Source organism: Ascidiella aspersa, chromosome 2, assembly GCF_963924565.1.
Source record: "Ascidiella aspersa chromosome 2, kaAscAspe10.2, whole genome shotgun sequence".
In the NCBI taxonomy this organism is placed as follows: domain Eukaryota; kingdom Metazoa; phylum Chordata; class Ascidiacea; order Phlebobranchia; family Ascidiidae; genus Ascidiella; species Ascidiella aspersa.
The window spans coordinates 34,923,646-34,945,814 of NC_139448.1; the positions used below are offsets into that span (position 1 = coordinate 34,923,646).

At 35.3% G+C, this 22,169-nt stretch overlaps 4 protein-coding genes across 4 annotated transcripts; 3 read left to right on the forward strand and 1 right to left on the reverse strand.

Annotated features, from left to right (window-relative positions):
• Window positions 1-5: 5 nt before the first annotated feature.
• Window positions 6-1,681, forward strand: LOC146165481 (hydroxymethylglutaryl-CoA lyase, mitochondrial-like). Its single transcript, XM_083382964.1, has one exon. The coding sequence runs from the start codon at window positions 30-32 to the stop codon at window positions 972-974; it is 945 nt and encodes a 314-aa protein (XP_083239090.1). The 5' UTR covers window positions 6-29; the 3' UTR covers window positions 975-1,681.
• LOC146165482 (18S rRNA (guanine-N(7))-methyltransferase-like) lies at window positions 988-3,343 on the reverse strand. The gene is made up of 2 exons (XM_083382965.1): window positions 2,807-3,343; window positions 988-1,753 (listed from the first exon to the last, which is right to left on the reverse strand). The coding sequence occupies exons 1-2, from the start codon at window positions 3,287-3,289 to the stop codon at window positions 1,397-1,399; spliced, it is 840 nt and encodes a 279-aa protein (XP_083239091.1). The 5' UTR covers window positions 3,290-3,343; the 3' UTR covers window positions 988-1,396.
• Window positions 3,344-4,140: 797 nt separating this feature from the next.
• On the forward strand, window positions 4,141-7,834 carry LOC146165483 (protein Red-like). Its single transcript, XM_083381481.1, has 2 exons — window positions 4,141-4,230; window positions 5,899-7,834. The coding sequence occupies exon 2, from the start codon at window positions 5,909-5,911 to the stop codon at window positions 7,487-7,489; it is 1,581 nt and encodes a 526-aa protein (XP_083237607.1). The 5' UTR covers window positions 4,141-4,230; window positions 5,899-5,908; the 3' UTR covers window positions 7,490-7,834.
• On the forward strand, window positions 7,815-20,260 carry LOC146165484 (uncharacterized). Its single transcript, XM_083381482.1, has 9 exons — window positions 7,815-8,002; window positions 8,444-8,574; window positions 9,925-10,001; window positions 10,673-10,741; window positions 11,052-11,230; window positions 12,190-12,344; window positions 13,855-13,996; window positions 18,544-18,699; window positions 19,326-20,260. The coding sequence occupies exons 1-9, from the start codon at window positions 7,884-7,886 to the stop codon at window positions 19,645-19,647; spliced, it is 1,350 nt and encodes a 449-aa protein (XP_083237608.1). The 5' UTR covers window positions 7,815-7,883; the 3' UTR covers window positions 19,648-20,260.
• Window positions 20,261-22,169: the final 1,909 nt, after the last annotated feature.

Here is a 22,169-nt window from a genome sequence, read left to right on the forward strand (position 1 = left end):
GACTTCTAGGAAGCGGATAGGTTTTAAATATGTTTCTGTCCAGAGGTGTGGGGAAGGTGACTGGTAATATTGGCAGAAGGAATTTGACAGACTTTGTGAAGATAGTTGAAGTTGGGCCTCGCGACGGATTGCAGAACGAGAAGGAATTAGTGCCAACTGCGACAAAGATAGAACTGGTTGACCGACTAACAAACTGTGGTTTTTCAAACATAGAAGTCACAAGTTTTGTTTCTCCGAAATGGGTTCCACAAATGGGCGACCATAACGAAGTAATGGCTGGAATTAATCGCAGCAATAATGTTACATATTCTGTACTAACACCGAATCTAAAAGGTTTTGAAAGTGCACTTGCCGCAAACGCCGATGAAGTAGCCATTTTTGGAGCTGCCTCTGAGGCCTTTAGTCAAAAAAACATCAACTGTTCAATTGAAGAAAGCTTGCAACGCTTTCAACCAGTTGTGCAAGTGGCCAAAGAGAACAACATACCTGTGAGAGGATATGTTTCCTGTGTGTTGGGATGTCCATATGACGGCGACATATCTCCGAAGGCAGTTGAAAGCTTATCAGCCAAGATGCTTGAAATGGGATGCTACGAAATATCGCTGGGTGACACAATCGGCATTGGAACGCCAGGTTCAACACAAGCTCTTCTTGAAGTTGTAACTAAATCTATTCCAGTAGAAAAGATTGCCCTTCATTGTCATGACACCTACGGTCAAGCACTGGCTAATATTTTAGTTGGGCTTAATTTCGGCATTCAGAAGTTTGATTCCTCTGTAGCTGGGCTGGGTGGATGTCCATACGCTAAAGGGGCATCAGGTAATGTTGCCACAGAGGATGTCATTTACATGTTGAACGGGATGGGAATGAAAACTGGAATAGATTTGGAAAAGCTTTCACAAACAGGGAACTGGATTAGCAAATGCTTGAATCGCACAAACGGCTCCAAAGTTGGAAATGCAATGTATACCTAGGGGTACTATACATTTAATTTTTAATCTTATGTTAGTTAAATTGTATACCTCCTCAAATCTATCAGCCACAGTTGAAGTAAAAAAACCTTAGCAATAATGATCAATAGAGCTTTATATAGCCTCAGGAGGAGGTTTGTCAATTTATCTTTGTTGAAAATGAATAAAGACTTATTTGAAACATTTAAAATATTACCTACTTCTGTATGGGCTTCGATATTCTTATTACGTCTCACTACAACCTCCAACCATTATGCTCTTAAATTATCTTTAATTTGAAACAGGACCATATTTAATGTGCATATGAACTTCTAGTATCAGAAAGTATTTATGCAACTACATACACTGGTTGTGACTATTACATATTTTACATTTTTATGTTTTTATTTATTTATTACACTTTTAGCACATAGAAATTTCGTATTTTAGAATTGTGTCTTTCTTTTTCTCCCTGTATACTTAGTATTTGGTCTCGCATTTTTTCCTTGGCGTTTCCTACGTTCTTTCTTTTCCATTATCCAGTCTCTAGAGTTTTTAATAGATTGTCGCTTGCGGAAAGTCCCTTGCATCCGTTCCTGGGTGTACTTGACGTGTTTGCCAGCCGCAGTTTCAGTTCCAAGAGCCTTAGGCATGGTCGGGGCGGGAATTCCGCAGAACAGACATAAGAAAATCTTTTTTGCCTTGGTGCTGTTTGGGTAATCAACGACTACACCTCCTCCGAAACCTGATCGAATAGCTTGTGTTGTAATCAGCTCTAGTTGCTGTGGATTTTCGGGGTAAATCTAGAAAAGAAAAAATCACATTAGTGAAAATTCGTTATGTAAGAACAAATCAATCCCCATAAACATATTTCTAACACTGTAAGCATTATTATTGAGGTGAATAAGAAAAAGTTATTTACAAATAGATTTCGAAAATTGTGCTTTAGAAAAGGTTAGTGAGACAGCTAATCAGTATTGTTGTCGTCATTTAAAAAAGTGATGAGGCATACAAAGAGGTTTTGATATTAAATTTTGTTCTTTAAATAGGTAATTTTGTAACCAGTATATATGTATGTCTCCAATGTGAATACAAATGAACTTAGTTTATTTTTAAAACATTCATACACATGCCTTTAGAACAGCAACATAGCCCATTGTGAAATCTGGCCAATGACAACAGCCCATATAAATCATTGAGACTTCTCTAGGGATAAAGAGTGGTTCACCCAAACTATCTCTTATCCTAATTCTTATCCTTGATTCATCAAAAAATTTCTGTATGCCTCAAGGGCTTTTGAGATACCATCATTTTAAAGTTATGTATATTATAATGTATACACTTGTCTTGTGGGACACATAAACCAGGGGCTGTTGGGTCAGTTGAAAACAACCATATGTGTAGTCTTGACTCGTATATAACGTCTAACCAAATTTTTTTTTGACAAACACATTTGTTCTTGGGTTATTATATTAATTTGTGCACATAAAAAAGTTTGCTTGCTAAAACATATTACGCAGCATTTTTGTTTTTTTCTTGTTCATAGTAAGGACTTTACATGCTCTAATTGTGACTTGGTCTGGGACTTCTTATTTATACAAATATACTTGACTTTTAAAATGAATTGTCAACAACTCTATACAGCAATCCATTCACAGGGCCTGGCAAGGGTGTGATATAACTCAACCTTAATATTTATTTTTTGTGGCCTATGGTTTTAAATTTTGTGCTTTTTATGTCAGACTCTGGTAGTACAATGTAAGTCCGACTTCACAGCTGAGATACATGATAAATCAAACCTAAAAAGTCACAAATTCATATTTAAGAACCTGCATAAATACAAAATTCTCCTTTACCTGAAACACAGCTCTAGTTCCATGTCTCATCGAAGCGTACAAAGTCGAGAAGAACTTGTAAAGTCGCTTTTGCGGGCTGTGGTATTTCTTGTCAGCATTGCAAAGCCACTGTAGAGCGGAGATGCTCACCACTCCATCGAACATACCGGGTCGAAAGTTCATGCCTTGTCCAGCGTCGGATAAAATTACATCGCCATCAACTTCTCGTTCTCTCGCCACGTTTAGCATTGATTGGCTGATGTCGACACCGAACCATTCGTGCCCGTGCTCTGTTAAGCATTCTCCGCTTAATCCTGATCCACATCCGACATCCAGAAGAAGACATGGAGTGTCTTCCGGGAGATTTAAGAGCTCGATCGCTCTTTCGCACATTTCCGACTGGATTTCGATCATCCGTGAATTTGTGGTGTATTTTTGCGCCTCCTCTTCATTGTAAAATATCTCCGGTGGCGCTTGGTGCTCTGGTCTTCTCTTGGAAGACATAATTTAACAGTTCACGATTTCATGTAGGAATAGTTAAATAAAAGGATAGCAAAGCTTAAACCTGTGGAATAATTAAGCCTCATTTTGTTAGCCATTAGCATGGCTTGTTTGATAAAATTGTCAGTATGTTGTACACTCTTACAGATCGTTATATATCTTTGGGGACTTACAAGTTTGTTAGCACAGAATTTGGCGCTGGTCTAGAATCCTACCATTTTTTTAGGTACAGTAACGAAACCAATTGTCAAGTTTAAATTGCAAACTGGGAGAATGTATATAATGATAATTGACTCACCCTACCCCAAATAATATGCATTTATTCAATAATTAGCTAGGACTTATTGCCTTTGTTGAGGACATGCAGTGCTAAGACATTTTATAAAACCACTACCAGTGTTAACACTGCAAACAAACATCTTGGTTGAAAATGTATTATTCACCAACCCTTTAAAAATAATGTTGTTAGTTATCATATACAACAATGAGCAACTCCTATCGCCCAAAAGACAAGAATTAGGATCATATATATATTAGAATATTAAACATGGTTAAATAGCGGTATAATGCGTCACGTTACTTACAACAGAACAACAGAAACTATACTCGTTAAACGCTTTGCTATAATGTTCAAACCAGTGACCAGTGATATGTGTTCTAACTAAGCATATAGCCAGAAAAAAGAGTAAATAATCAAAATTAACCAAGGCATTGAACTAATAAGATGCAGCAAGAACATACGATCTATAAACTTGTCCACATGTTTAACAGTAAGTATTTTATGATTTTTGCACCGTATGTTTATTAGGGATTGAATCGTTGTGATTTGTTAATGCGCATGCGCAAAGTTGCAAAAGCTCGCGAAGTTGGAAGTTTTGGAACGTTTTCCTGATCAATTTTGCTAGATAAAAGGTGGTTAGTCAACAAAAGCAGCTGTTTTAGAGGTAACTAATATGTGTTTGTAAGATATAATGCTACCCAGCCTAGTGCGAACCCCATACCATTTTGATTTAAAAGTGGTTTTGATTTTACTATGACCAGCGCAACAAAACGGTTTCTTTTCGCTGTTGATATTTAGTTTATTTGACATGAAGTCTTGCATTTTGTCGATTTATTTGAGCAATTAACACAACCATTACTATAATAAAAGTTTACGTTGCATGCATGTGGTAAATTTAATTAAAAGTTGAAGGCTGAGATTCATTATTTTAAAATCAGGGCGCTGGTCTAGAATCCTACCACAACGAAACACCTTTTGGGTTAGGGTGCGGGTTAGCGTTTGGGTAAAGGTGGGTCAAGTATTATTATTAAATAAAGAATATAATAATACTTGACTCACCCACACCCAAACGCTAACCCGCAACCTAACTCAAATTTTGTGCGTTGATTTTAGAACTGTGGTAGGATTCTAGACCAGCGCCAAAATCAGGTTTAATAAAAATTTTAGGACCGCTTTATAAGGTTTAACAGTTTTTCTCGGTGTTTCCTTGTTGTTGAGCAAAGCGTGTAACTTTTATCTTCATATGATTTTGAATAACTTTTAGCCCCACACTGTGGAATTATGGCAAGTGCCTTACACAAGAACATGAAAAATAAAATACACATTCTGATTTTCATGTATGCTACACAACTTGGATGCACTGTATACCAGACTTGGACAACTAGATGATTCTAGTTTTCTAATTCATTGAATTAGAGCAAAATGCGGCTAATTCTACTTCTAATTTAATTTGCGAATTGCTTGTTTGCTCTAATTCTAGTTCTAATCTAATTTCGATTTTACCAAAAATGCTACTTTGTCCAATGACATTCTTAGTCTCTCAGTTTAAACACAGAATTTCAATTAAAATTTTCTGGTTGGAACGACTTGTATGTAATTTTTACAGTAATTTTTTTTTTAAATGCATACAAATTAGCACATACATATTTACCATTTACGTTCTTATAGGAATAAATTGTGATTAAATTAAATTGGTTGTAAAAGCTAAATGTGATTCTAGTTTAAATTTGATTTTTTAGGAATTTGGTAATTCTAATTCTAATCTAATTTGAAAAAAACTCAAAACGATCTAATTATAATTTTAATCTAATTTGGAAAAACTAAAATGCTCTAATTTGAATTCTAATCTAATTTTAAAAATCTAAAATAAATCTAGTTGTCCAAGTCTGCTGTATACCTTTGAAAAAAAATTGGGCGCTGGTCTAGAATCCTACCACATTATTAAAACAACGATCAATATTTGGGTTAGGGTGTCGGTTAGTGTTTGGGTGAGGGTGGGTCAAGTATTAATATATTCATTATTTAATAATAATACTTGACCAACCCTAACCCAAACGCTTACCCCTAACCCAAATAATTTACTTTGTGGTAGGATTCTAGACCAGCGCCAAAAATTGTGCTAGATTACCATCAGCCTTGTTGCAAACCCGAATTTAAAAGATGGTATTCATATGAAATATATATTGAGTTAGGATTTTCAAAGGACTAAACCTATATATATACTTAAAAAAAAAGAAAAACTCGGTTTTCTTCTTCTTTAACAAAATTTGCTAAACCTTTTAACAGTAATCTGTAAGCAAGTCATAAAAAAATTGTTTTTATATATTTTAAGATTCCTAAATATGGCTACCGAAGTGTTTTCCAACCCAATGGCTCCGGACATTGATGATGGTCCTGGTTCAGCTGACCAGAGATTGACCAATGCAGATTTTCGTAAACTGCTGTCTACACCTAGGCCGGAAGACGGAAAATCTGGCGGTGGAGCGGGCAGTCGCAACAGAGGTTTCGCAGTTCCGAAAGAATTCAACGCCGCTGAAAATGAATCTGCCGCTGAACAGCGAAGAAAAAAGAAGAGTTACTATGCAAAGCTAAAAAAGCAAGAGATGGAACGCCAAGCTGAACTGGATAAAAAGTACAGAGATCGCTCCAAAGAGAGAAGAGAGGGTAAAGGCGACTATAACGAAGCGGAACTATTAAGTACGACGCACGATTATCGAGCTGTAGGTCCGTCGGCGGAAAGTGACAGGACAACTGCGGAAAAAAGACGACAAGTGATTCAGGAGTCAAAGTTCTTGGGAGGTGACATGGCTCACACCCATCTTGTGAAGGGCCTTGACTTTGCCCTGCTGCAAAAAGTCCGAGCTGAGATCACCTCAAAGGAAAGAGAAGATGAGGAAATACTGGACACTGCCCTCGAAAAAGAGGAAGTTCCTGTCGAAGTTGTCAAGAAGGAGTCTGTTGTCGATGGAATTAGAAGCAAAATGGCCCGTAATGTTTACAAGCGATTGTTCCACACTCCACTGCCTAGAAGAAACGAAACTTTCTTGCCAGGAAGAATGGCTTATGTGTTCGATGTTGAAGATGAGTATGGAGACAGCGATATTCCAACGACTTTAATGCGCAGTAAAGCTGATTGTCCGAATCTAGAAGCGCACACGACCCTATCCACAAATGACATTGTTATAAACAAACTCACACAAATCTTAGCCTACCTTCGCCAGGGAACCAAAGAGAAACATCGTCGCAAAAAGGAGAAGCGATCAAAGCTGGACGACAAATCCCATCGCCTTCCTGAAGCAGATTTAGGTATATTTGATGACATCGGTGACTATGTACCCTCGACTAAAAAGTCCCGCCATAACAAATACGGCGTCGGACCTTACTTTGAGAAACCTAAAACCGAAGAGGAAAGCATTGAGTCGTTAAACGCAGAAGCAAAGGCGCAGACAAAACAATTTTTAAAGAACATTACCGAGAAAGAAGCGGTAGAGAAAAAGCAAAAAGCCAAAGAAGAAGGGAAGAAAAAGAAAGCAGAGGGTAATGCTTTGGTCGGTGGAAGTATGACAGACAGTTACGCCGAGTGCTATCCGTCCACACAATTCCAAGTTTCTGGAATTGGTGAGGACAGCGATGAAGAAGCAGATTATTCCAAAATGGACCAAGGCAGCAAAAAGGGGCCTGTGGGACGGTGGGACTTTGACACCCAAGAAGATTACAGCTCGTACATGTCCAAGAAGGAGGCAATGCCAAAGGCGGCGTTTCAATATGGCATTAAAATGTCTGGAGGACGTAAGACGCGGCGAACGCGCGACCAAAACGAAAAGCAAAAGCTTAACCGCGAGTTCCAGCAGATTCAGCAAATTATTAACAAGCGAAAAGGGCCAAAAGTTGGTGGGGACAGTTACATGAAACCTAGCTATTAATGCAAGTGAATACATACTGACTTTTTATATTCTAAATATTTCTATTATAGGTTCTGTACTATTGCGTAGACACCAATAATGTTGGAAATTAGTACTTATAAACTATTCAAATAAATTTCACCATTTTACGCAAACACTTCTTATGTGTAAGCTAACTTGCCTTGTTACCATTTTTTTGTGTGCATGCTCAATGTTTTGCTAATTACAACTTGTAACATCGGGTATAAAGTAGCTTTAAATTTACATCAATGCTAAATAGTGGATGCAACAATTTTTTGACTTTTTGCCAGTTTAAATCCCAATATTATTTTCTCGGTCTAACAATGTTTTATATATGTGATTCAGTATTACAACCCTAGGTAGTGACTTGTGTATAGGTTGTTAAACTGTCAAAATGGAGACAAGTGTGGTTCAGGTCACCAATGTTGCTCCAAACTGCACCAAGGAGCAGATGGAGACACTCTTTGGCTTTCTCGGCATCATCGACAGCATAGAAATCTTTCCCAAACGAATGTAAGTTGTTTTTCCTTAAAATATTATTTTATTTCTTGCAAATTCAGACAGGATAATTTTAAGCATAATGTAGTAAACTTCAGTAAATTTAATATAGAAAAACAGAGTCGTATTAGATAAGGTGTCATTTTAATTAATGTTTGGATTATTTTGTTACATTTTCTATCAAAACCATTATTTTATTAAAATCTCAATCTGAGTTTTTGTCTTGTATTATTTTTTACTAATGGATTTTTTTAATCTACCATGCCGAACCATACACTGAGTTTAAAAATATTTCACAGTTGTTTGCAATTTTCTATTTTTATTTACATATATGCCTTCAAACCAAATTATACTGTTAGTTTTCTGACATTTAGCAAGACCGGTCTTTTAGTTAAGCTTCCCTATTGTAAAACAAATTACAATGTTTTCAATTGAGATTCAAATTATTGTTCACAGAGACCCTGCAATATCGACCACGAAAGCTGTCTACATTAAGTACCAAGACCCAAGCTGTGTCGGAGTTGCCCAACATCTCACCAACACTGTGTTTATTGACCGTGCTCTCATGTGCATTCCCTTTGTATTAGGTATGTAGGCCTTACAAACAAAGCATGCTAGATTAGCATAGTTTTCTATTGCTTTGTCATTACGTACTATGATTTTACATCTGCAGACTTATGGAAAATGTACGGGGTGGCGCTACTATTTCAGCATACACATTGATTTGTATTACAGATACTTGACTTTGATACTGTTTAATGGCAGTTATGATAGTGTCTGAGTGTTCATAGCTTATCTTAAGTTCTTTAAACATTGATAACCACATTGTAATTGCAAGCAGTTTGTTTGCTTTGTTAACCTTCACTTTAAAGCCAATACGCAAAAAAACATTGCATGGTTTATTATATATAAAGGTTAAGTTGATAAAAAAATACTTTTAAACATATAACTTCTTCAAACAATATGTGTTTTATATTGTTCAGATGATATATATATAAATTGGCTTTAAACAGTATTCTATTGTGCTCACTTTTTGCATTTCACAACAAAATTGTAGCTTAAGTAAAACTTAAAGTATTTTTCTTGTTTGTTTTTGTTCTGTGCATATATACTTCTCAACTCACAAACCTTCAAGCTTGGGTACTTCTCCGCCAGATTTTGCTTTCTCGAAAAAGCACAGGTTTATTGGATGGACAAGAGAGATGACAGCCGCAGAAAAATTACCACTGTTTACATAATAACTTAACCCTGAAAATGTGTTACGTTTTGACCCGATAAAGATACTTGTTTGGTATATTTGCGCAACTCTGAATGGCATATCTCTGTCTAGGAAAAGTTATTTTCTTAACTTCAGAGCAAAATTAAAAAAATTTCAATTAAAAACTTTTCCTAGCCTGTTAAATATGCCATGTCATTTTTTTAAGAATAATAAAACAAATTAAAAAAATCTCCTAAAATTTGTAAACTTATGTTATTAAGTAATTGTGGGTGTGATAACTGTCTCTTCCCAAAGTTAAAAACCTCTATGTTTTTGTGTACATCTTGTATACAGCTCACTCTACCATCCGTAAGCGAAAAAAACCTAAGCGGAAACCTTCGAAGTTGGCTCTTCATCAGACTACAGAGCTCCAGCTGTTGTTTTAACTTGTTTTTCTTGTTTGTTTCTGTATACTTGCAGATTTTCAGCCGCAAAATTAGGCGCTCTGTGACAGTTTTAGCTGATATCGCTCCGAGGCATAGGTGTGTTACCCGGCATTTTAGCAGTAGAGTGCATTAAGTTAAATTCACAAAAACGACTTTAAACATCGCTTAATGTCACTGATGATGCTTTCCGTGTGGTAAGTGTTTGAAGTGCTATTCTTTAAGCAACCTTTAGTGTGACCAATGCCCTGGACATTCTTATTAAATGATGTGCTAACTTGCGATTCAATTTTCAGGTGCCATCCCTGATGAGGCTACTGCAATGCAATATGTGCTGCCAGCCAGTTCAGTTTCTACCATTCCAGGCTTGCCGGTAGGTTGATCAAATAAATATTAGCAGTGGAACATAAAATTACCAGCACAATGTTTATTCAAAATAATGTATACATGCACTATTCTTTAAAATTATCAGAAAAGGCAATAATGTTGTGGTATTAAAACTCACCCGATTCATACAACTGATTGGTGTGCGAGATATTGCGTAACTTTTAATTTTATCTGCAAGTTCATATTTTGAAAATCTCAAAATATGTGATTACCAAACTTAAATCAAAACCAAGCTACACTATTCTTTATTTACTTTGGTAAATATTGTTGATATCGTTGGCATTTTAGCTAAACTAAAAGCTTTGATTATTAGAAGTCAGTTTGCAAATGAATACTGTTCAAAGTAAGCTGTTTTATAGAAGTTGTTATTCGTTATGGAAGTAGCCCTTCACTTGGCATTTCTAAAAGCTCACCAATGACATTTATTAAATTTAGTACTTAGACGTAATAAGAATATCAAGGCCCTACTTCTGTATGGGACAGAAGATATTCTTATTACGTCTTACTACAACCTCCAACCATTATGCTCCAAAGTACTTAAACGGTTTTGGTGAAATATTGTTGCTTTGCAAATGTTAGTCATAACAGTTGCAAATACAATGAATTAAGTAGTAGATTTTAGTTGATCCCATTATCAATTGACCTATTTTCTAACAGGCGAGCAACGATCCGACAAAGATGGATGAAATAAGGAGAACTATTTATGTTGGAAACTTGGACTCTCAGGTGAAAATCACACCCTAATTTAATAAATTTCTTGTGTTGTCAGAATTGGCCTAAAATATATACCAACTGTAATGCACATATCACAACTTCTACACCAAAAAATAAACCTAGAACCTCCAGCCATTATCTTTTTTATTTGAAACGTTTACAATGTTACTAATTCTCTAAGGGCTTTGATATTCATTTAAGTCTTAACTAAAACCTACAGCAATTATCCTAAGATTTTTTCAAAACGTTAACAAAATGCTTCCTACTTCTCTAAATCCTGTATGTGGTTTAATATTTATTCTACAAAAAAAACTCTATCTAGGCGATAACGTCCGACCAGTTGACCACCTTCTTTGGAACGTGCGGCGATGTGCGAAATGTAAGGATGGCAGGCGACCAATCACAGCCGACCAGATTCGCGTTCATCGAGTTTGCGTCAGTCGAAGTGGCCAAGAGTGCAATGCAACTGAACGGAGTCACCCTTGGCGAAAGACCTCTCATGTAAGCTTGACACGATATCAAGCCTGTTTTATTGTTAAACCAATCTAATTATTGCTATACATTTTTTTTACTTTGTATATGGCCGTATTTGTCTAATTCTAAATAAGGTAATCAGGTGGCACTGTATAAAGACAAATTGTATTGGATTCTCGACAAGCTGCTTGTTTGTCTTTATACAGTGCCACCTGATTACTCCATTTTTTACGAATTTCCAACCTAACTTTGACATTTACTTGCATATTTGCGAACAAGTTCACTCTCGAAGAGCGGATGTTTGTTAAATTAGGTTATTTTATGATGTGACAAAACGACGTAACTTATGACGTCACCCCTTTCATTTAATGGGTTTTGCGGCCCATCGAAAATTGGTGGCAATTTGCGGCCCATTCTGTTAAAAGGTTGGACATCCCTGATTTAAAAGATGCTACATACCCTTTTAAATTTCTCTATTGTTATTAAGAGTATATTGTTTAATGCACTTATAAATATTAGATGTATACCGATAACATTGGCCCAATATTTGGCTTATACTAAGAAAATATAATATCGTTTTTCCTGCAAAACAAACATTTTTTTCATTTTTTTGTAAAAGAAAAATTGTTTAGCACCAAGCATGCAAAAAAAGAGTTTAATAAATATAGGTCAATAAACTGAAATGTTATTATCAAATCTTGATCATAATATCGGTCCATAAAAGAGATATCGTTCAATCTCTAATAGATGTGTATGTGTGTTGTTAAATCCATAATAATGTTATTAATTGTTGTGTGTTGTTTAATAATTCTCAAACAGTTATTCTCTTGAATCTGTGATATGTTTACTCAGATTAAAAATGATTATTTTGCAACTGGTTAAATTAGTATTATGCAAGTGTGGTAATGATGGGTCAAACTTACCAAATTGATGTCTCTAATAGATGTGTGTGTGTGTTGTAATACAATTGATCTGTTTTATTTTAGTGTCAATCATTCGAACAATGCCCTTGCGAAGGCCCCGCCAGGCAGCCAACCCGTGGGTGATGCTACTTCTAAAGAGATCGACGAAGCGATGAGGCGTGTCCGCGAAGCCCAATCTCTCATTTCAAAAGCACTAGAGGGAGACTCAAAAACTGGAAGTATGTTTTTTTCCTATTTTTAATGCTGTCCTACTGAAACTGCCGTAGTATGCTTAATTTTGCTTATTTGTATGCAGTTTGTTAGAAACTTTTCGTACTGAGTTTTAACTACATGTTTAGAATGTGTTTTTACGAACTTTACGAGCGCTACTGCTTTTCTGGGGATCTTTGTTACAGTTATACATCGATCTTGGCTCTAAAAAGTCTACATTTTGCATTTTTTTCTGCTTTTAAAAATGCGGTTGGACAAAGTAGCATTTTTGGTAAAATTAAAATTAGATTAGAACTAGAATTAGAGCACACAAGCAATTTAGAAATTAGATTAGAATTAGAATTAGACGCATTTTTCTCTAATTCGTTGAATTAGAAAACTAGAATTAGCTAGTTGTCCAAGGTACGCAATGGCCCACTTGTGCGGCCTGGAACGTTAACAGGTTCACCGCGGGCAGGTGGAAAAATATTCCAAAATGCAAAACAAATGTCTTTTTAATTTTTAATTTTCTCATTCGGCATGTTGCATACATACCACAGTTGTTTAAAGATAAAGCAACAATTAGGCCTATAAAATTCAAACTTCAAGCATTTCAAGAGAAATAGGGAATAACCAAAAAATAGAGCTCTCCAGTTTCGTCGCCAGATTTTTTTTTCTACAGTGTACAGTTTTTTCTTGTTTTCAAAAATTAGTGGAAAACTTTTAGTGCTTTGCACAAAATTGATGCTACCAGTCATGGCATTAATCAAAAATATCTCCTCTGGTAATTATATTGTAATAAAAACTCAAAAGGTTAATATTTTTCTTAGCTCTCAGACTTTGCTAATGTAAAATGTGGCACAAGTTAGATATTGACAAAAATACCGTCTTGAGATTTTTCTTCATTTGCTGTTTTAAACGATTCTAACTGTGGTATGCATGGTTACCGTGGGGCAGACTTGGACAACTAGATAATTTTAGTTTTCTAATTCATTGAATTAGAGCAAAATGCGGCAAATTGCAATTCTAATCTATTTGTGAATTGCTAGTTTACTCTAATGCTAATCTAATTCGAATTTTACCAAAAATGTTACTTTGTCCAACGGCATTTTAGTCTCTCAGTTAAAACACAGAATTTCAATTTAGATTCTTTGGTTTGAATGTATAAAAAGGCATAAAAGTTATCACACACATATTTATTATTCAAGTTCTTATAAGAATAAATTGCGATTAAATTAAATTGATTGTAAATAATTAAATGTGATTCTAGTTGAAATTTAATTTTTTCGGAATTCGGTAATTCTAATTCTAATCTAATTTAAAAAACTCAAAATGATCTAATTCTAATTCTAATCTAATTTGGAAAACTAAAACGATCTAATTCCAATTCTAATCTAATTTAGAAAAACTAAAATGCTCTAATTTGAATTCTAATCTAATTTTAAAAAGCTAAAATAAATCTAGTTGTCCAAGTCTGCCGTGGGGCAACAAAGAGTAAGAAACACTGACCTAACTTGTGTGTCCGTTTTTTTTTTCCAGAGAAGAAACGATCTCGTAGTCGTTCCCGATCTCGTTCACGTCACAGAAGACGCAGATCCAGGAGTCGCGATCGATCAAGGAGAAGACGCTCAAGGTCAAGGTCAAAGGGAAGGTCACGGCGCTCAAGGTCAAGGTCAAAGAGGTATTGAACCACTTGGTATTGTTGCTTGTACGGTAAATAGTGGCATATAGGGTTTCTTCTTTATATTAGCGATTGAAGTATCTATTAAAGCAGGGGGTCCTGGGCCGCTTATATGAATTATCTGGCACGCCACTTTTTCAAAAGCCATACCCAAATTTTTTTGCTATTTTAACGCAAAAAACATTTTTTGTTATTTGTTAAATAGTTATTATTTATATTTCGCGTATTTTTTCGAGCACATTTTTTTAGCTTAAAGTTCCATAGATACCTTGGAATTACGAACAATGGAAGTTTTGCCAGCAGGGCCTCGCACAAATTTATTGCTTCTTTTAAATATAAACAACACGCTTTACCGCATTCTTCTTCAAAAATAGATGATTAGACTTATTTTTAATAGCAAAAAAATCCTATAGGTCTTCCCGGGATAATAGTTTAAATAAAGTTTTAATAAAATGCCTAAAACCTAAACGTTTTACCAACAAAATTGTGCGTTAAAATTTATACGTCCAGCCGAGACCTTTATATAATTGGTTCCGGCACGTGGTTGGAAAAAGGTTTCCGACCCCTGCTTTAAAGAATAATTACATTTTTAACCAAGTTTACGGCCGAGAACGTCGAAATATTTCACATGCACGCCACACCCTTTAACAACAACGCTACACAGGTACTAGCGTTTTGTTTTCACAAGGCACCTCAAATATAACGATCATTTGCAAAAAATTACACTTTGCCGTATATTCAATGAAAGATACATACACAATACACATATGAGCACAACAACTGTAAACTATCAACCTTTTATGGCTTACCGCTTACGGCACCCCTCCAAAATATTGAATAGTTTTTCGTTAAGTATTTTACTGAAATATCATCACTTTAAATGGAACTGGAACAACACAATCAACTTAAATGTAGGAAAATGTCGTTTGATATAGTGGCCTCTAATCGTACACAAGTAGTTGTATCAAAAAGCTTACTAATTGAGCTGAAAGATTCTTAAATTCTCAAATACTTATCGACACCCTTGAGCTTTAGAAATGGCACACCAGGGCGCCGCACCACCCTGATCGAGATCCACTGGATCTAACTGAATCTGTCGATCAATTAAGGATATTCGTTTATTTAATTTGCCGTATGTTTTATTATGTGGCCCGAAAAAAAAAATTTTTTTTTGGACACATAGTTGTTTTTGTCCGAATTATTATTATGTGGCCCGAAAAAAAAAATTTTTTTTTGGACACATGTTGTTTTTGTCCGAATTATTATGTGGCCCGAAAAAAAAAATTTTTTTTTGGACACATGTTGTTTTTATCCGAATTATTTTTTTTTTTTTTTTTTTTTTTTTTTTTTTTTTTTTTTTTTTCAGTCAATTTTTATGGCTCACTTTTGACAAGGAAAAAAACATAGTTGGAACATGAAATTTTCACAACTGTTAAATACCCTCCCAAAGTTGTTTCTAATATAAAAAAAAATTGCCTAGGTTCTAAGGGGTGGTTTTTAGGGGGGTAAAACTGTCATTTTTTGTTAATTTTGGTTTTCGGCACTTTTCAGAGATGAAAAAATGTAAAAAAAATCTGATATATTTATGGATGATGGATACATGACATATACAATGCTAAGTAACAAAATTTTAAACATTAGCCTTGAACTGTTTATCCGGGGGGTCAAAATGCACAACACTTTAGGAAATTTCAATGATATATTTACACTAGAAGGAAATGACATAAAAATCTGAAAATTTCACAAATGTTAGAGAACCATTTAAAGCTGATGTTAAAATAAACATTTTACCTCTTGAAAATAGGGGAGTATTTTAGGGGGGCAAAATTAAAATTCGGCCATTTTTGTGTTTAGAGGTGTCTAAAAAACTACAGAAAACATTGTTAAATAGTTTTCAATTATAAAGACAAATTATAGGTTGCTTCACAGCAAAATTTTGACCTTCAACTTAAAATAATTAACCCATGGGGGAAAATAATTAACCAAAAATATAGAAATTAAAGTGATTTTGTGATGGAAAAAAAATTGCAAACAAAGTGGTGTACACTGCCTGGCAGATTTTTTATTTAAACTTGCGGCGGTAAAATATGTTGTTTGTAAGAGCAATAAGTTAATTCACTAAGACGAGACACTTTGCACAATGGATGTTGCACACGCTGGACAAAAAAAGCACAGCAGGGAGCCAGCCGCTTCGCGGCCAGAATAAAGCAAGCGATATGAACAAATTTTGTATTGAAGGTTTCATGCCACTAGATTAGAGTAGATAGCTGTAAAGAACTAAATCGAACACATCACACTATTGATTTTTGTCCCCAATTAGAGGCGTATAGGGGTGCAAGAAAAAATTGTCAAATATTTTTCAATTATAAAGACGAGTTATAGGTTTGCTTCGCAGCCAAATTTATATTAAGACCACTGGCAATCAATCTTGTAAAAGTACACCATGTCCAACCTATAACACGCAACTTCGGGCCACATCCGCTTTTGCCTGCTAAAGCACCGAAACTGGAAGCACAACATTGGGAGTATATGGACACTGACAAAAAGACCCGTTGAAAGAATATAGAATAACCAAGGAATAACACCCTGGTAAAGTATAGTGGAACTGCGCTATACCCCCCCTGGTATAATATAGTAGAACCGCGCTATAACCCCCTAGCAAAATATACAAAAACCGCACACCCTGTCTAGTTTTTTTTTTTTTTTTTTTTTTTTTTTTTTTTTTTCAGTCAATTTTTATGGCTCACTTTTGACAAGGAAAAAAACACAGTTGGAACATGAAATTTTCACAACTGTTAAATACCCTCCCAAAGTTGTTTCTAATATAAAAAAAAATTGCCTAGGTTCTAAGGGGTGGTTTTTAGGGGGGTAAAACTGTCATTTTTTGTTAATTTTGGTTTTCGGCACTATGGCTCACTTTTGACAAGGAAAAAAACATAGTTGGAACATGAAATTTTCACAACTGTTAAATACCCTCCCAAAGTTGTTTCTAATATAAAAAAAAATTGCCTAGGTTCTAAGGGGTGGTTTTTAGGGGGGCAAAACTGTCATTTTTTGTTAATTTTGGTTTTCGGCACTTTTCAGAGATAAAAAAATGTAAAAAAAATCTGATATATTTATGGATGATGGATACATGACATATACAATGCTAAGTAACAAAATTTTAAACATTAGCCCTGAACTGTTTATCCGGGGGGGTCAAAATGCACAACACTTTAGGAAATTTCAATGATATATTTACACTAGAAGGAAATGACATAAAAATCTTAAAATTTCACAAATGTTAGAGAACCATTTAAAGCTGATGTTAAAATAAACATTTTACCTCTTGAAAATAGGGGAGTATTTTAGGGGGGCAAAATTAAAATTCGGCCATTTTTGTGTTTAGAGGTGTCTAAAAAACTAAAGAAAACATTGTTAAATAGTTTTCAATTATAAAGACAAATTATAGGTTGCTTCACAGCAAAATTTTGACCTTCAACTCAAATCAATTTACCCATGGGGGAAAATAATTAACCAAAAATATAGAAATTAAAGTGATTTTTTGATGGAAAAAAAATTGCAAACAAAGTGGTGTACACTGCCTGGCAGATTTTTTATTTAAACTTGCGGCGGTAAAATATGTTGTTTTGTAAGAGCAATAAGTTTAATTCACTAAGACGAGACACTTTGCACAATGGATGTTGCACGCGCTGGACAAAAAAAGCACAGCAGGGAGCCAGCCGCTTCGCGGCCAGAATAAGGCAAGCGATATGAACAAATTCTGTACTGAAGGTTTTCTGCCGCTAGATTAGAGTAGATAGCTGTAAAGAACTGAATCGAACACATCACACTATTGATTTTTGTCCCCAATTAGAGGCGTATAGGGGTGCAAGAAAAAATTGTCAAATATTTTTCAATTATAAAGACAAGTTATAGGTTTGCTTCGCAGCCAAATTTATATTAAGACCACTGGCAATCAATCTTGTAAAAGTGCACCATGTCCAACCTATAACACGCAACTTCGGGCCACATCCGCTTTTGCCTGCTAAAGCACCGAAACTGGAAGCACAACGTTGGGAGTATATGGACACTGACAAATAAGACCCGTTGAAAGAATATAGAATAACCAAGGAATAACACCCTGGTAAAGTATAGTGGAACTGCGCTATACCCCCCTGGTATAATATAATAGAACCGCGCTATAACCCCCTAGCAAAATATACAAAAACCGCACACCCTGTCTAGTTCTTTTTTTTTTTTTTTTTTCAGTCGCTTTTTTATGGCTCACTTTTGACAAGGAAAAAAACATAGTTGGAACATGAAATTTTCACAACTGTTAAAAACCCTCCAAAGTTCTTTCTAATATAAAAAAAAATTGCCTAGGTTCTAAGGGGTGGTTTTTAGGGGGGTAAAACTGTCATTTTTTGTTAATTTTGGTTTTCGGCACTTTTCAGAGATGAAAAAATGTAAAAAAAATCTGATATATTTATGGATGATGGATACATGACATATACAATGCTAAGTAACAAAATTTTAAATTTTAACCTTTAACCTTTTCTTTATAGGCGCAGTCGTAGAAGCGGAAGCCGAAGTAAGGATAGTAGAAGCAAGAAACGTTCAAGGTCACCGAAGAAGAAGTCAAGGTCGCCCAGGAAGAGGTCAAGGTCACCAAGAAAGCGTTCAAGGTCACCCAGGAAACGGTCAAGGTCACCGAACAAGAAGTATAAATTGGCCTAAATAAGAAATCTTGTTCAAATTTTTTGCGGACAAAATGACCTAACGTCTCGAAAATGAAACAATTTATGTATAATCCGATATTTTTTTTATCTCTCTCCTTTTTTTCTGAACATCTCTGCTGTAACACTAACACATACCGTCGTCTTGCGGTAACTTTTTAAGTAAGAAAAATCTTGGAATTTTTCTTGTATATCTGTTAAGAAAAAAGGATTTAAAATTTAGAAACTTTAACGATTGGCTTGAAATAATTTACATTAAAAATCCCACACACCAAAAAAATATATATATTTAACCGGAACGCCGTTCATCCTGGCAGCAATTCCTTTACCGGAACGCTGTTTGTGACCGTTACGGCTTGTTTTCACCACTCCATGTAAGGCAATTTCAAAAAGGCTCGGAATATTTGAGCTCAACCGTAAACTCTAACCCGGCCAATTTGTTGTGTTAGCAGCAAATCGCATCGTGTGATTTCGTGATAGGCGCGTGAAGGTCGACGTGGCCGTGAACCACATATGGCCTGTATGAACGACTGTTTTAAAAAGCTGCAACCTATACGAAAATAGCTTCCAAATAGAAAAATTAACCCGTCATTTTTTGCTGTGTTTTACAGAAGTAGCAGCAAATCACATCGCAAAGATCGTAAACGTGACAAAGATCGCGAGCACGACAGAGATCGAAAGCGGAGCCGACGCAGCAGCGACAAGACCGTCAAGAACGGCAAGAGCGACAAGCCCGACAAAACCGACAAAACCGACAAAGCCGACAAGGAAGAAATGAAGAACGACGACAAAACCGTCACCATTGAACCTACAAACCCTGAACCAGCACCTGCTGAAAAAACTGTAGAAGAGAGCTCTCCAGTTAAAGAAGCACCTTCGCCTGTTAAAGAGAACGGAATTGAAACTCTTGTTATGACCGAATCGATCGCTTGAATTTCGCGCTTTTTATTTCACTTTTTTGTATAAATCGATTCGCACGCGGCGCTTTTTTGGCAAAGTTGCTGAAATATCGAGGACTTTGCGCCTTATTGGCAGTAGGAGTGGCCGATATTATCGGATCGGTGCTGTGGCCGATACCAAGTTGTATTATCGCAACTTGCCCGATACTAATGTAGGGTGATGTCACTGCGATTTGACAAAATTACGTTTTTCAGCCGTGTTTAGCAATCATACCCAAATATTTTGACCTGAAATATTTTTGTCTAAAAATTTAAATTTAACTCTCAAAGGCCGCTTATTTTTATGACAAAGTTTGACGGTTTAGATCCAAATTTTGCCTGTTTTGTAAATATGAAACGTGTTGAATAAATAGTTAGTGCTGGACTGCCGTGTTATTTGCAAGCAAAAAAGAATATGTATCGCAAATAACCTTGAGACTTTGAAAAGTGACCCTTTCACCTGTTATACAATCTATCGTTGCGTTACTTTTTGCTGCTTGTAAATATTACTTGCGCCATGCGGAGCCCGCCATTTTTGCCCGCGTTTCTTTTTCGATCCAGTTTTCGCGATAAATTCACGACAATAAAATTGTTTTGTGATGATTTTAGGACACCGTCTGGTTACAGTAAAAAACGTATACATTAGTGCAGTGCTTCAACTTTTTAGTGTTGTTCACCCCTAGCATATATCTTCAGATTTCATTCTCTCATGATATGATAAAACTATATCTCGTCTATATATAACAGCACAAAATGAACACCCGGAATATCCGTTTTTTTAATATGACGGTTCACCCTTATTCACCCCTTTTGATTAGTTAACCCCTGCAAAATTTTTATTCACCTGATTAAGAAACACTGCACTAGTGCACACTGTACAGCAAAAATATGCTGTTTATCGTTGTTTGTAGAGCAAGTTGGAATACCTCTACTCATGCTAAGCCTAAACGCTTAATCGGCTTTCTGATTAGGCGTATTCTTTTTAGGTTTTTAATCAAGGATTTACACAATATTTTGCCATGAACAAATTTGTTTACACTTTGCGAATCTATCACGCAATTAAACTAAGTCATAAATAGGTTACGTCTACTCAAATATATACATGTTTGCTAAGTTCTCCAACCAATTTTGAATCTAGTCTTTAAACTTTCCTCAAAAGATGCCAAAACTATACCCTAATTTTTGTACAAGCTAGCCTGGTCAGAAGAGATCTGTTTACATTTTTTGCCTGGTGTTATTACACAGGTATTTTTGGCTTTAGAACTCACTTAATGAAGTCGTTTAAAGACTTGCTTTACGATTTCTAGCACCTTTAAAATAAATTTAGCAGTTAGAAATACAAAATGTCGTAAAAATATTTTTTTGATCAATGTAATAAATTTGTAGCATAATAGGGTATTCCCGCAAAAAAAATCAGGCTTAAAATTGTGTTGATATAGGAATTTAGTGACATCATTACGCGCGTATTTTAAATTAATTCAATTGCAAATTAAGGATGTCTACAGTTAGCGAGCAAGAATTGCAGCAATGGCTCAAAGAAATCCAGCTTTCACACAAAAAAGACAAATGCAGAAGCTTCATCACCGACATGCAAATGAGAGAAAAGTTTTCGAATTTCGTCAAAAACCTGAAAGTTACGATTAGGGACCTTGGAAGTGTGAAAAACATTGTTAAAGAACTTCCAACTGTAGGTAGGTTAATGAAATGCCCTTAAAATATTTTCCGATTGTAGACCAGCGCCAATAGTACTTTAACAACCCTCTACCCTCACCCAAACACTAACTGTAACCCAAATATTGTGTGTTGCTTTATTAATTGTTTAAATCATGTGGTAGGATTCTTAACCAACGGCAAATGATGCTGGTCTACAATCCCACCACATTTTCGTCTGAGGGTTTAAATGGCTAACAATATTTGGGTTAGGGTGGAAGTTAGCGATTGGGTGGGTTCAGTATTATTAATATATTTATTCTTACATATTTATGCCTTCCTTGCAATTTCAACTTTGACCACTCGATTCGTTGGTGTTAAAATATATGTGGTAGAAAACCAACGCCGTATTAATATTATTATTACTCAATAAAATTGCTTCACCACTTAAACCTGCACCCTAACCCAAATAATGTTCATTGTGGTAGGATTCTAGACAAGAGCCTAATATTTTAACACATTTAAATAAGCCATAAATGAGTTGTGGCCCTTTTGTGGGGCATATTATAACATTGGATATATGTTAAATTGACAGTAATATACCAAACTGTAGACAACTAAGAATTAAAAATAAAAAGTTTTCAAATGAAATAAACTCTGATATACTATGTTGTTAACTTCTATATCCTTTTAACTGGTTAGGGTTCACTTTATCACAATACTGTTTTGAATTACAAATATTATGTGCTACCACTGTCCAAAGATTGGAAAATCTATGTTAAATAAAAAAATAATACATTATTTAACTTTTGTTTTGAAATAAAATTCAATTAACATAAATTAAGATTTTTCTTTAACTGTTTCACT